General features: G+C 38.5%; 1 protein-coding gene across 1 annotated transcript in view; it reads right to left on the reverse strand.

Moving 5' to 3' along the window:
* Positions 1-220: 220 nt before the first annotated feature.
* Positions 221-16,063, reverse strand: part of SLC49A4 (solute carrier family 49 member 4) — a 56,988-nt gene continuing 41,145 nt past the window's right edge. The window contains exons 7-9 of the mRNA XM_072341905.1: positions 14,010-14,137; positions 5,069-5,251; positions 221-2,168 (exon numbers count right to left, since the gene is read on the reverse strand). Of these exons, the coding sequence (XP_072198006.1) occupies positions 2,053-2,168; positions 5,069-5,251; positions 14,010-14,137 (427 nt within the window). The 3' untranslated portion in view covers positions 221-2,052. The remainder of the gene's footprint in view (positions 2,169-5,068; positions 5,252-14,009; positions 14,138-16,063) is intronic.

Here is a 16,063-nt window from a genome sequence, read left to right on the forward strand (position 1 = left end):
TGCAAGGGGAAAAAAAAAGATCATCTAATAGCTCATACAGGCAATGAGCTAAGTCAATTTTCTGTTACTTACTACAGTAAATACATCCATTGCTCAGAAAACATAAAAGCAGGTGCCATGAAACAGCGTGCTTTATTTTGCTGCACGAACACACCCTGAGCTGAAGGTATTAATGGCATATCCTCTGTGCTAAGTGAGAAGAGAATGAATGGATACATGTCTGAAAGGTAGTGCTCAGATCAGGTTTTATTTGAGTGAGTTTACAGTGTCTGTATCACTCAAGAAAGACAGAGAAGAGCCCCACGTAGGAGCAAAGGGCGTTTGATTCAAACTTCTATTGACACAGAACTCTGCACACCACCCTCCTCCAACACGTGCATGCGCTCCGTATTATAAAACAGCTACAGTAGGAAATCATTCACCCCATGAAAAGAAAATTCATGTCACAGACAGCCCATGTATGTATTTTCATTCATGGCCGTGACTGGTTTAGCTACAAACAGTGGCATACTACCATCCAGAGACAGGAGTACTTAAAATTAACCTATGTAAACACATGCCCTTATACAACTCATATATATATACACACACATATGTATAAGATATGTATAAGATATATATAAGTTATATTTGTGTATACATAGATATAAACATGCAGACACACTCACACACCTAACACAAAGCACAGCACACACATACGGGGAATACTGTAAATGATGATGAACTGAAATATAAGAATAGAATTAAGAAATTATTAGCAAGTTTAAAATCGAGTTAAAAAACTATTCAAAGTGTCATCGATATTTACGTTCAAGTAAGGGCCACAGTGACCACAAATTAGTTCTGATAAAAAGAGCTGGCATTATGTTTTCTGTGTTATGCCAGAACTCACGAGTTATTTCTCATTGTCATTTCGCCATCGGGGTACCCCAGCAAACCATAAACATATTTTAGGAAACTGAGATTTTAAAGACTTGGATTAACAAACACTATTGCTTAGGCACCCTCAAATGTAAACTAATCCTAAAAAAAAACATGCACACCTTAAGAATATCAGAAGAGAACGACCAGGACTCACACATCCACACCAACAGTACTTAGCAGTGTGAACAGGTCTTCACAGTACAAAAGAGGAGAAGGCAGTACTGGAGGTGGAGAATGAAAAGGTGAAACAGTGACAGTGGTGGCCTTTAAAACTGCAACATTTACCAAACAATGACTCTACAGTAAACTTCTGAGATACCACAGATCCTGCGTGCCCATACAGAACTGTGGTGGTATTTCAGAGGCAAGTGTTGTGCAAGTCAGGTCTCAGTGGCAGCTACAGCTATCATTCGGCATCTATGTGCACCAGGTTGATAAACAAACACCTCTAACAACATTACAAGGATTGTTCTGCTATTCAGTATGGCTAAAAACCCTGGTACCAGTGTCTTATATCAGAAATCACTTTATTAGAATGTAAATGTAGTGTACAGCACCAAATTATTTTAGCTTAACTGTTTAATGGACACAGTATATAAATGACTGGCAATTTGGAAGACAGGTCTTTAAAAAAAGATTTTTCCTTTTTTTTTTTTTTGTCCTCCTTTCCCTTTTTTTTCTTTTTATTCATTTTTGAGATTATTCACTGTTCCCATTCTGATAGAAGACTCAAAAGTTACCAGTACCCCAGTTCATACAACCTTGAGTTGGTTCACACACACACACACGAACTCACACAGACTTGTACATCTCACTGCTCCATGAACAGCCTTTAAATAGAGAACCCCAGGTCGAACACTGGAACCTGTACAGTGGATATATTCTCCTTGTGCACTTCAGGCATCTTTATGACCACTCCAGTTGCACGTTCATCTGCCTGTAATGAATGCAAATTGAGAGCGCTTGAATGCAAGAAACATCCTGTCCCTCACCTTCGCTAATAAAGCCATGATTATATCTTGTATTCTTTTTTTTTCCCCCTCTGGCCAGCTGTGCAAATCCAGGCAGATGTGCAGACTGCAAAAGTCAATACTCAGTCTCTCCCAACCTGTCAGCAGTCCTGTGTTATCAAACAGAGACAACAACGTCGAGATAGAGTCTGTCATAGGATTCCCTGAAGCACAAGATGAGGAGCAGGCTGAGCAGACACGATCCTGGGAGGCACCAGTTGAACCAGGAGAACTCTGGAAAGCAGAAGAGAGAAATAATTTTAGTTATTGAACAAGCTCCATTTTTGAAGCTACTAAGACCTCTAATGTTGTCAGTTAGAAACATGGCTGGTGGGTTTGAAGGAAATTGCTGCGTTCTTAACAAAATCTTGACAGCTCCACAATCGATAGATGGCTAACATGGTCTATGGGACTCCTCCATGGGCTTCTATATACATATACATAAAACCAGTGCCTCCAGCTAATGTTAATGCTTTCTTACCTGGCCTGTCAATTGCAGAAAGAGGGGAAAAAAAATAATCTATTTTTGCTAATGGAGAATAAGCCACTTCTGAACACTTCACTCATTAGTTCTTTGATTCCTATAGATTGAAACTAAAACAAATTAAAAGCATAAGAAGCAGTTGGATTTGATTTTGAATCAAACCTGCTATGTCGGCTAAGGAGGGAAAACTAATTCCAAAAGACGAACCTTGCGAGTAGTGCAATCAATGCAATTTAAAACCTGTTGCACTAACAGCTGCTCAGAGCTGTTAGATGCAACATTCTGCTCCTAAAAACATACGTTCCACATCCAAGAAATCCCATTGCCTGATATTTTACTACTGTTTAGAGGTGTCATTTAGAAGTGTATGACTCTTTAAAATCTGTCAATGTTATAATGAAATATTACCAAAAATGTTTTTATTCTTTTTTGAAATTGTTCATTGGCTTTCACAGAATCTAAGCTCTCCCTGAGCCTGAGTTAATCATAATCAAGACTTCAGCACTGCTGCCTTCACACACCTAAAATTTGCATTGCTAAAAGGGAAAGCAGAATATATATCATCCAGTGCAAAAGACAAGAGTCAAAGCCGTGGAAACCAACCCCTCAATACCAGGAACAACCAACAACACCCTCACCCCATGACACTTACAGATCTGGTGAGGCAATCAAAACCTTAATAAAATATTCCTAGGCTTGGAGCAGACTATACTGTTCACAGGTAAATGCTAGGCTACAATTTTCCGGGAGAAGCAATACTCTTCCTTAATTAGGTTAAACATACTTGAACTTGTATAGCCTGAAAGACTCTTCATGTCTTTTCTGACAAGGAATTTGGTACAGCATTGGAGCTTCAAGGTAACTTATGGATCGCACAGAGCTAAAGGCTGATTTGTCTGTGGTTCTCACTTGGAATTCCCTGTAGGAAACCACATCCAGAAGCTGAGGCTTTTGGTCTCAGAGCTCTCAAAATTAGCCTGAGGTTTCTGAAAAGTTGGAATTTCCCTTCTTAACCAAGTTAGCTGGACCAAAATCTTCAGTGCACTGGAAAGTTTCCATTGCTCGATTCTTTCACAGCCTTTGCAATGTCAGAGTAAGAGAAGAAAAAAAATAAACAAGAACTTAAACTACTGAAAGATTATTTGGCCTAAAAGCAAGGAGAAAATGAGATAAATTTGACTGAGTTCTGGTTTACCCATAAGCTCCTTAGATGTCATTAGAAGATGTATTTGAAGGGAAGACAAGTATTTAAGATCGTTATCTAAATTCTAAAGGATTTTTCCTTTATCAAAGGAGCCAATAGCATCCAGCAGCATTGACTGCCTCCAGCAATCACAAACATCTGTAATTTTGATCACTTCTGTTACTGCATCACTGAGAATGAATCATCTTGAGCACAGTTAACTTTTTTTTCCCTCCTTTAGAGAAACAGGGAAAAGATTCCAAGTGTGTGGAAATCCTAATTTCAGGCTTGCTCTTACCTGCTTCTACCAATACCTGATGGAGAACAAAATGGCCTGAAATACCCTATTCACAAGGGAATAAATTCACTCTAGCATAATTCTTCAGTCAGAGGAAGTTAAGTCTATGCAAATATTACAAGAGATTGTGTCCCAGTTCCTTGGTTATTAAGCAGTTCAGAACACCTTATTCTGAAAAATGTTGAAAATATCCTCAGAATATTCTGTACCATCCTTTCAGCTCAGGTTTAAATGTTGGAAATAATATGTCTGAACAGAGTTCACACCAAATATTAATCACAAAAGCATCCTTTAAGATGTAAGAAGTAAACATCGTGCCACTGAGGCTGGTGTGGGTAGGATCCACGTTTTACAACAACACAGTTCAATGAAAGTATGAAAAAAATCTTCTTTCTCAATTTTTGTTCACAGAACATAATTCTAAATGTAATCACTAACCTACGTGTAATTACTTGTCAGAAAGATATGCGAGCCACATTGAAAAGTAGCCCTGCATTGTAACCTTCGTACTTTCAAGCACATTTCATTCTGAAATTTACCACTCTCCTCTCCATTACGAAACAAAACATTTTAAGAAGCTCATCTATCCAAGCCATCCATACCAGTTTCTCCAGGAGAAAGATAGATGGAAAAAGCAATTGATGTTTTACTGAAGTCCAAGTAAACATCCACAGCCTTTCCTCATTCACTAAGCAGCTCATCTTGTCATAGGAGAGTAATAAGAATTTATTATAGTCTATTAAACAGCAAGTTTGAAGTCTGATTATGAATTATGAGGAAGCAAATAATACTCCCGAGATGAGAAAACCTGAAGATGTTGATAAAAATATCAACCAAGACACTGTTCTGCCTCACTGGGCCACTGGATTATCTGAAGGAATATTCATCCATAAAAACCTTAATAAAAATTTATAGAAATATGATGACTGTGCATCTTGATGGGTTCTGGTTACAGCAAATTTCAAGTGGAATGTGTCTATATACATCTTTGAAAAAAGCATTTTTCTTTTATTAATGTGCATGTAGAAAAGAACAATTCGAGTTCTTCTCTCTAGCTACTAAAGGATTCACACATTTGATTAGAAATTGTACGTGCAAATTCCTCCCCTTGCTGAGTAGGGTTTGTCTGCACAGAGAATTACATATTCAAAGTAACTCGTATTTCTTACCTGTATGGTAAAACGTGAGGAAAAACAAAAGCACTCCCATAAACACATTACTCAAAAAGGTGACAACTCCGCAGGTGATTCCTTCTGGAACAGGGTAGACTGTTTCCACAAAGAGCTCAAAGAATATTGGTACACTGCTGTTGAGAAATATGCCCAACAAAATACAGGATGTGTAGAGTGTGGCTGTAAGAGAAACAAAAACAGCTATTAGTTTCACACTGGTGTTTTTCCCCATATTCAAAGCTGTCATGAGCAGTAATATCTGAGCAACTAAAAACACAAACCTATTTTTATCCTCTGTGCCTTACAAAGGATATCACATCCCACTAGTTTTAGGCTGAAAGTGTGCATTTGTGTGTGTGTGTAAGAGGTTTTTTAATCGCTATTTTTTAATTATTGATGTTTTAAACAGAACCTGTGAAGAGACATTCTGTGACTCATTTGTAAGAGGCAGTAAGCACAGAATTATGAATGCAAACCATCACCTACAGTTTGATTTATCTCTGAAATGAACAGTGACTATTGTCCTATGTACAATTAGAAAAGGGAGCAATTAATGCTCTGAATTGGAAACGGACACAGATTAACCTTTTGACTTAGCTCTAAAGGTCAGGACAAAATTTGCTTCCATTTTACCAATAAATACTAATGATTTAGCAGATAACAAGACATTAGTATTCATCACAGCCTGAGTGGTAACATGTTGAATCCCATTTGGCTTCAATAGGAAATGAAGGGCACCCACTGCCTAGAAGAAATGGGCCGTATTTGATAAGGCAGATTTTTCACCACTGTACAGCTTATTTGTGTCATGGATGAAAAGCAGAAGAATACAGATGTTTCTTCAGTACCCTCAAATATTTTGCACTGTGATTTCCAATGCTGCCAAACACTCAGAAGAATTTAGGAATTGAAATTTGTTTCCTAAGTTCTGTCTAGGAAACAGGATGACATCTGGACCAGCAGCCTAATCTGAGTTAACAGTCAAGAAAATACAAGGTGTGAGATAGAAAGTAGATGGAAAGAAAAAGAGGACAGATTTAGACTGGATATTAGGAAGAAATTCTTTACTGTGAGGGTTGGTGAGACACTGGAACAGGCTGCCCAATGAGGCTGTGGATGCCCCCTCCCTGGAAGTATTCATGACCAGGCTGGACAGAACTGTGAACAACCTGGTCTAGAGGGAGGTGTCCCTGCCTATAACAGGGGGCTGGACCTAGGTGATCTTAAAGGTCCCTTCCAACACAAACCATTCTACAATTCCATGATTCTAAGATATAAGGAAAGCATTAGATGGCACAGATGTGAGGAAATTAATTTCTCAGGTTTCCACCAAAATTCTCACTGCAGTTTGCTAATAAATTCTTAGTTGTGCTTCCCCCCCCCCCCCAATAAAGATATCTAAGTTCATATAAAGTAGACAATGCATTTTCAGTTTAATTTTGCTTGCTTCTGTCTTAGAGATAGGAGAACTGAAAAGTCTGTTCAGTCTTGTCTGTTCAATCTTCCAACTACAAAGTTGTGAGGAAGCAGGAAACTTCTAGTTTTCTTTTTTTAAAAGAAAAAAAGCCTAACATCACAATTTGTTACAATATGAAGAATCATGGAAAAGAGATCAAGGCATTAGAAGATACAGCAGAAAGGGTTATCTATCAGATCCTACATTTGATGTGATTTGCTTCCAAGGCACAGAGACATAATGCTTTCTCTACAGAGGATTTGCCTGGACAAGAAAAGGAGGACAGAAGACTCAGCCAGAAAGGTGATATAGATGGTATAACTTTAGGAAGGGCTGCTGGCCCCCTCTGCTTTCTCTTTCTCCCCCCCCCCCCCCCCTTCCAAATATACCAGAATGTTCTGGGTAGAAGACACAGCTTGTGTTAACCTCCAGTAAGAGCGTGTTAGAGCATACTGCTCTATTGCTCTGTAACTGCCTTCAGATGTACACGGCAAATCTGAACTTGGAATTCAGCTATTGGAAATTTGTGTTGACTTGAGAAAGCAACAAAGCAATGAAATGCAAGGAATCTCTAAAGGCAAATGAGCGTCTGCTACTTGTTACCTTCACTTAAAGATATCCACAGATAACTATTTGCAACTTATAGAAAACATCCAGAACAAAACAAAACAAACAAACAAAAAAATCACACCACATAACTGCAAAGAGGAATTGCATATTCTGATATCAAACAATGGAAATACAATGAGCACCACCAGAAGCGGGGCTGCTCACAGCATCTCTGAAGCATGAGTGATGCTCTCCTTCAAACCCCAGCAGGCAGACATGGGAGACGGCATGCCTCCAAACTGAAGTGACCTCCAGACATTTCCTTCATACACTGAGTAGCTCACACCTAACATTCCTGCTCGAGGGCAACAAGGCACTGTAGCAATGAGAATACCACCTATTAACGGCGATCAATTCCTTCCTACTGCAGCAACCTTCCGCCAAATGAACATAACTACCAGGATTCTATACCATCGGAGAACAGCTGCTGAAGTTACAGGAAATGTTTTTTCAATTAACACGAGCTCGATGACAGTCAAGAGAAATGAATATAAGGATATGAAAGCGTTGACAACTTTAAAAAACACACACACACAAAAAACAAAAATAAAAATGATTTGCCAAGAAGTTTGTATTATGCTCTAATTTCTATCAAAGACAAACAACTAGCATGCACATGCTTGGACAGAAACATACTCTGGGGAACTGTGTCACGGTATTAGCATGAAAAAGCCTGCTTTTCCTTAGGAAAAGTAATTAACTGCCTGTGAAACTTTGTTCAAAACTGTGCACCTGAGACAGTGGCACCTGTGGGCACACATGAATAATGGAATCGAGCTGGGTTTCTTTAAGCTACTTCATTAAAGCCACATTTTAAACATCTGGGTGGCTATTTCACACACTGACCACTGCAAAGCAGAGCAGGAAAAGCAACATGCCCACCCAGAGCACAGCTGCTTTAGAGAACTGGCCTGAGGCTACCCTGGCAGAAGCCTCAAATGCCTTTTAGCCATCCAATATTCCTGCTTAAGGTACGATGCCAGGAAGAAAGCAAGGAACAAAGTGAGTCATGCTAATGTCACTACGGATGTTTCTAGTTAGATGAAGTGAGGCAGTGATTTGGGACTGATGTCACCACAGTGGCTTATTACAAAAAGGAGAAAGCTGTAAGTAATCAGGTTCCATTCCAGCTTCCTATCTACCGTAAGTTGTTGACTACAGGAAGATAAGTTAATACCTGCATCCCAGAAACAGACTTTATTTCCTCTCAGCTACCTGCTGTGGCAAGAGTTTCATACTAGAAACAAATAAATTAGGAGTTAGAACAAGGAAAGGATTTAAATGACAGTGTCCCCTTGTTTGTTCCTGGATGAGCTCACAACAGAGCAAAAGGTGTCTTGCATTTCTCTCTCAGACATTCAACCAAATTCCCAGAACTTCCCAGGATGTCCTGAAATGCCATCACAAATTTCATATTAAAATACACCGTCACTAATCTACAACTGCAGAGCCCAATCCAAAACTAAATTAAATTAATGGAAGGAACTCCACCAGTGTAGATGGCTCTTATCACTCCGCTGGCACATATAACTTGGATGATTTCTAACGAACAATATTCATATAAATAGGAAAGTAAATACAACTTAACATTTCTGATGAGCAAAGCATACGATACAAAGTAAAGCCTACAGAGATCTAGGGAATTAGGTTATTGTTGGTTATAATAGCATCCTAAATGCCAAAATGAAAGGATAATGCCTTATGCAGACGAATACTTTGTAGCAATCAGTATTTTCACAAACGAGCTAAAGAAGTCATAGTTAGTTCCTATCAAACTCCCTCAAGTCCATTGAAGCGGAGAGAAACTTCTCTATAACTTAATCCTTGCTATTGGCAACGTTAAGAACAGTTGTTGAAGAAGTTGCCTTCGATTTTTTTCCATGAGGAATGTTAAGGCAGCAATTTTTACTATAAATTACATACAGGAACAATACCAAAAAGAAGAAAAAAAACAAAACAAAACCAGTAGAGGGATGTCCCTAGCATGCGTTGATCAAATTCTTATCTCATGATATAGCTATAAAAGTAAACAAAAATTTGATCAAATTGCATTTGTTCAATATAATTCCCAAGAGAAAAGAGAGTAGAACTTGCTTGGAAAGCAGAGTATTTGCTTTAAAAAAAACAAACAGAAGAAATTGGTGAGTGATCTTCACCCCCCATCAGGAATACAAAGGTCATTACTGCAAGCTTATGAGTTGGAAAAGTAGAACAGGAGGGGGAGTAATAAGACCTACCCAGAGACCTACCCAGAGCCATAAGCAACACGTGAATGCTGAAGCCAGAAGCCATGTTTTCAGGCTGATTTTATCCTTGGAGGCAGCACGGCTTAGTATGTCTTGTTTATAATGAGGAAATTAAACTCAAATGATGAAACAATCAGTATTACACAACTAACATTCCTCTTTTTCAATACTGCACTTTGCAGATGAGGAGGGGGAGACAGATGAGTTTATAACGTTCAATCTGCTGAACCTGAAAAATAATGCTTAGACTGCTTAACCTAAATACAGTAATCAACTCACAGAGTTGCCACAGTATTCAGAGTATCTGCCATGCAGCTCCACTAAAGATTTTGTAGAGCAAAATTCTGCTGAATGCGCTCATAAATATTAGAATATTCTTGATATGCTAGGCTGAAAACATTCCATCTGAGCTGCAAGCAACCAGCACTGCATATCAATTTTTAGAAAATGCTGGCATTTGTATCCAGAGATACTACCAGCTATACAAAGTGACAAGATACTGAAACTGGCATAACAATGCGTCACACAATTATTTGGGGTCAAAGCCTCCCTTTGTACATAAATTCACATAATGAAGCTCAGTACAAAGCAAACTAACAATGGGCTTGGCACAGAGAAAGAGAGATCAGCAGCTGCATGGGGAATTCAACGGAGAAAACTATTTTAATACCCAATGTCTATTAAAAACGGGCTTTGAAACTAGCTGGAAAATGCAAATAATATACATTACAATTTCTTAAAAGAAAATTCAATCTTGCTTAAAACAAAAACTAATTTCAGAAAGAAGGATTTTTAAGAGCTTTGATTAGCTGATGAGAGGTGTTTGAGACAGAAGACATAGCAGCTATGATGGCACTGTTATTATTGCCTTGCTTTATTTTTCTCCACTCTGGCAGTCATGGTTTTGTTCTGGCTCATACACGACCCCAAATACACCTTCCCTAAAGTCTTTGGGAGATATATTAAGGAGTCAGCAACTGAGATAAAACTTGTCGCACTCTGGCAGGAAGAAAAACTCTGCACGGTAATGCAAAGCAGTGCACGTGTTACACAATACAAACATCATTAAACAGTATAATTTAAAGGAAACACAAAGCAGTCATTGATTTTTAATATCTACATTAAAGGTCTCCATTCTAAGTAATTACATTTTTATAGGAGATCTTTAGATGATGTTGTGCCTATTTATAAGGAATTAGGAGTGTGTTATACAAACAAATGCAGGATGAAACTCTTCACTGTGACTATTTTCTTAAATGCAATTCCTCCTCCAGTATTTAAATTAGACATTACTACAAGTGCTATGAAGTGTATTGATTAAAAGAGGTTTTTGTTTGTTTTTGAAAAAAAAAAAGAAAAAAGTCTTTAGATATTTCCTTCCCCTCTTAGGATGAATAATCAGCCAAACTCTCTATTCATTTCACCATTTCAAATGCCTGCCTGAATGCAAACATAGACAGGTGAGGAAATAGCCTGGTGACCAGATGAGAGAACAAGAAAAGGGTTTTCAGAAAGCAGAACAAGTACATATGCTATGCAATATCCACCTACTAAAGGAAACACTATTTTTACACTTGATGAAATCACTGGCAAGGCCCACCTAGGGATACAAACATTACCTGTAGGTCAGTCAGCTATCAGCTGAGATGAACCCACCTTCATCTCCAGGGTGAAGCCCTCACTAACACCTTGACCAGTATAAAGATGCCCACAAGGTATCATACTTCCTCATCACGCCCACTGGCCTATCTTTAAAATGTACCAGCACTCCACCAAGGTCATCATCTGGGTACTTCAGGAGTCTCCAGATACTGCTGAACATGGAAATGCCTGTGATTTTATAGGGCAAACGCTGACCAGTTCAAGAGAACAACATCAGAGGGAGAACAAGAGAGGAAAGCCCTCACAAAATGGAAGCTAGCTTGTTGGAAGGCAAAGTATCCTTACAAGGTCAAAGACACACACACTTCTCAACAGTCAACTTTGTACCCTACTTGCCCTGCATCAGCATCAGAGTAAGACTGGGTGACAAGTATGGTTCAAGACACAACACTTGCAAAGCAGCACTTCCAAGCCAAACACTTGAGTTCTTTACCACAGGACAGAATGAAGCCAAAAAGCCTTACTATCACCTTCTTGGCTTCATCACATCCTGTTGCCCTCAGTAACATAACAATCCCTGTGTTGCAGCAGATCTGCAGCAAGGCCTGGAAATTGGCTCCGAGGTACAAAGCATTACACAAACATTACTACAAACAACAACCACAGAAACATAGACAAACAAAAAAACACTACCGTGATGAGTTTTGTTTTGCCCAGCTTCCAACCGTACAAAACCACTCAGAGGACAATTACCTGGAAGGCCACTGTCAACACTGGTCCACCAGGTACGTAGAGTGACTTCTGTCCTAGCCACTATCTCAAACCACTTCACAAAGCAGGCAGACAATGGCCTGCAGCAGACCTCTCATGTTTTGGCTGATCTACTCTACATCTCAATTTTTAATTAAAAGAAGAAAGAAAAAAAAACAAGAAAGAAGCTCATCAAAATCAATTCAAATGTACCATTTCTCCCAATTACTGTGGAACGCACAGGTCATCATCGTACCGCATCATTATGTTGAGGAATAATCTAGCATGAAGTTCCATAAATTAGCTTAAATAGCTTGTGTGTTTTCATCCATAACACTGTATTTCATAAAGATATAGCACTGCTTTTCCATGTACGAGGGTCTAAATTAAACAGGCACATTACATCCATTTTATATGAACTTTAACAGAAAAAGCTGATACAAAACCTCCCCAATTACCTGTGAAGTTTAAACATTACAACGGAGGAGTTAAAAAAAAAAGACACAGGTTGGCCTTGATGCCTGATGGCCTGGCTGACTCTTTATCCAGAGGTATCACCACACTGATGACATTTCTATTCAAAATAATATTTTGTTTTATGGGAAAGGGTTCCACGTTTCCAGGGAAATGTGAATGAACGCTGTCGATTGAAAAACCCAAAAGATAATTTACAATTCAATTTAAGGAACTACTCATTTTTGCACAAACACGCATGAAAAAGAAGAATTCAATTTCTGCATTTTTATCACGGGATGTTAAGTTCAGCATACTTCATATGATACGCTAAATATCCTAATATACTCTTATGCCTTGACAGTGACAGACCTAACAAAAACGAAAGTAAAAAGAAAACAAAAACCACCACACTAATGACAGTAATGCACAAATATGCTCTGGACAAGCAGCAATTCCTCTATACTGCATGCTGAGCAATTTGACAAAAAAAAAAAATGTAAATCCAAGTTGGGTTTTATTTTGGATCATTGGTGAATACATCTATAATGACTTTCACCTCCTGAAAACCTCACTGCCTCATTCTTATGCATAGACTTGAAGGGACATTTGGCTCATTGCATCAATTCAGAGGATAGAGTTACTGTACAAATTTACATTACTGCAGGCTTGTAGCAATGAAGCAGACGAGCACAAAAAGTAAGAGCTTTTATTGCATTTATTTTAGCTTTGATGGAGAAGAAAAGTGTAGTCATTTGTTATGAAGCCAACATGAAGTCTGATATATTTACTAAGTTTTATTTCAGGAGAAAATTTTTTCTGAAGAAAGCTGAAATCACAAGATAAATCATGGATGTGACCAATCACCATCCAGAGGGTGAAATTCTCTCCTGAATTGATCATGTATTTCAATATGCTGTACCCACTCCTGGTTTATAGTTGTGACACACACAACGTGCCAAGAACATTTACTAAAAGTAAAATTTAATTTGAATAAAGGAATATTTTATGTAATACTTTCCACAACAACCTCTTTATTAAATACAGGAGAGAAAAAACACGTTTTTTAAATTTTCATGGTTCAGTTTTACTGTATCTCATTACTCTGCTGGATGAAGGTCTTGGAATCAAGGGTATATAAATCCTTTGGTGCAGATAGGGGAAGAACAGATTTTAAACAAACAAACAAACCAGTGATGATTTTGAAATAAGGGCACAGCCAACTGGAAACCTGAGCAGAGCTCTGATCTTTTTCCTCCACTTCTGCCAACAGCAACTTCCCATCCTTCTCAGGTGAATGATGAGTAAAATTGGGGCTGCAATTGTCCCCTGAGCCTGCATGCTAGCATTGATGGGGGGGAGAGGAAGGACAGCATATTGTAGTGACAGAGAGCTGAAGACACCTTACTTTAAACTGCAGAGTGTTTCCAACCATTAATGCAAGTTTCAAAGCCCTGCATTCACAAACATGTCACTATATCTTATTCTATACAACACTACTCGCACTCAAAGGATTATTATTTATTGTTATTATATATCACCACTGTTACTCCAACCACTAGCAAAAGAAAAGTATACAGTCCCAAAATAAAATCCTCAATGTGGTGTCTAGGTTACTATTTTTTTGTTTGGTTTTAATCCTTGTACGAAGCAACTTTAAAAATCCTTAGAGAATACAGAATTTTCCAAGCCTTTTCTTTTGCTCTTGGTAAAATTACCATATTGCTAAAGATACCTGACCAACTCATTATATAGTTGATTTAAGGCTGCAAGAATATTTGCAATGCAGACTTATAACACAAATTAAAGTCACTGTCAATACCTGTGGTTAAAGGTAGATGGGTGACACTACTTAGACAGGTGAGAGTGAACCAGGTTGATGCTAACGTTGCTCCAGATAAAAGCAGCAGCAGAATAAATTTCAGCATGCCTCTGATAAAATCTGCAAATCTACAAGAAAAAAAAGACAAAAATCACAACACAATCCACAGATCAGAGCAGTACCAATGCTAATTTTCACATTACTTAAACATGACAGTCGACAATTAATTCAGTAAATTCTCATTAAACATTTTGGAAACCATAAAAACAAATTAAAAATCATTTCTCACGCTCCGAAATAAAAATAAATGCTTTTTATAGAATGGTGATATTTCTAGCTGTCAAGATGAAGAGCCACAGATTTTCTAGCTGTCACAAAATAACAACCAAAACAAGAAATTCTCAAGGCATCAATTGGAAGTACTCGGTATATGGGGAGGATTTTTTTTCCTCTTGCATTTGTTGGACATAACATCACACCAATACTTGCACTGCTGTTTTGCCAGTGTTTGCCAGCCTCCCTTGGCAGACACTCTGCACAATTAACATATGAGTAGGCTGATGCATTTCATTCAAGACATAGTTAACTTTCAAGACTCATTCCTATGGGAAACAACAAAACTCCTTATACTAGAATCCCCAGGTAGAAAAACAATTCCTGATGCTCAAAGAAACTGGTGACGGAGCTCTCACTGGCTCAGGCAATGCAGGAACTCTTCGCACATGGTCATTCTGCCAGAAGCTGCTTTGGGTTGAGATGTTCCAGACACCGTAAGTCTTTGTGCCATCCCTGTCCCAGTGACAATCTGCGGGACATCATCACAAGTCCTTGGGCAGTCTGTTGTACACAGGTAAATGTAATCTTTGTACCATGAGATGGTTCAATTGCTTTTCTCCTCATCTTTTTTCTTTTTTCTTTCGAGACGACATGATGCATTTGAGCAGCACTCACATAGAATAATTATCAGTGCTAATGCTCTTTTCCAAAGGGATTTCAACTTGGATACTAAAAAGGAAAAGGCAACGTCATTTCCCCACTACTAATTTTCTGTAGGTTAAGAATACGACTTTGGGCTGGATGTATGTCAAAAGAATGTATTCTGCACTCACAGTCTCCTACTTCTGTTGACTTCTGATGGCAGCACGATCCACCTAGGTTGGTTCACAACAAACAAATTGTCTTCTGCCTTGATAAGTATCACTTCACAGAAAGATACCATACAGCCTACTTGACATAACAAATAAATGCTACATTTTGAAGACTAGGAATCCTAGCTCTTTATATATATCATAAAGAGATGTATGAGTAATGACACCTGCAAAAATCATCACTTCTTTCCTCTTATTTTTGATTCTCCCTAAGCTTTAATTCCACATTGAACTTAGCAGCAAGTAATTCAATAAGCAGTAGAGGGAGATCAATGCTGTATATAATCTGAAAAGTTTACAACTGAAGTGTTAAGTGGCTTATGCATTAATCCCCAGTAGTCAGAGGCTGGCTGCTTCTGTTGTGTTTTTCTGACAATTCAAATGCAGCAATCAGGATCACCTCTTCTCAGTAGTTTGTCAGTTTCTTTAATTATTCTTCAAGACCACTAAGGTCAAAATCAGCAATTTTAAAAGCTTCTCAACATGTCAACATCAGACTTCTTCCCCAAAGACTCCCTGCTTTGCCTGTTGGCAGACAAAAATCACTGTTCCCTCTCTCACCCCATCATCCTTCTTCACCATCCTGCATGTATGGGAATGTCTGCATCTGCTAAAGAAGTAGGTGGGTGCACCAGGATAGACAGCATATGCTTTCCCTTATCACACCCCAGGACACAGATCTCTGAGCCTACCGTTGGTAGCAGCCTCCTGTAACCCATAAAAATCAGTCCTAGGCTGGATCCAATAGCTAAAGTCACAAACCTGTGTTGCTGACAACACCGTCTGTTGCTAAGGAAGTTATCACCATGTCATAAAGTTTCAGCATTTTGACTAACACTGCAGTTAAAAGCAGAAAGATTGAGCTGTGAATGACAAAACCTTGGAAATATCTAGGGTCATTAGCAA

This window comes from Excalfactoria chinensis, chromosome 7 (assembly GCF_039878825.1).
Source record: "Excalfactoria chinensis isolate bCotChi1 chromosome 7, bCotChi1.hap2, whole genome shotgun sequence".
Lineage (NCBI taxonomy): Eukaryota > Metazoa > Chordata > Aves > Galliformes > Phasianidae > Excalfactoria > Excalfactoria chinensis.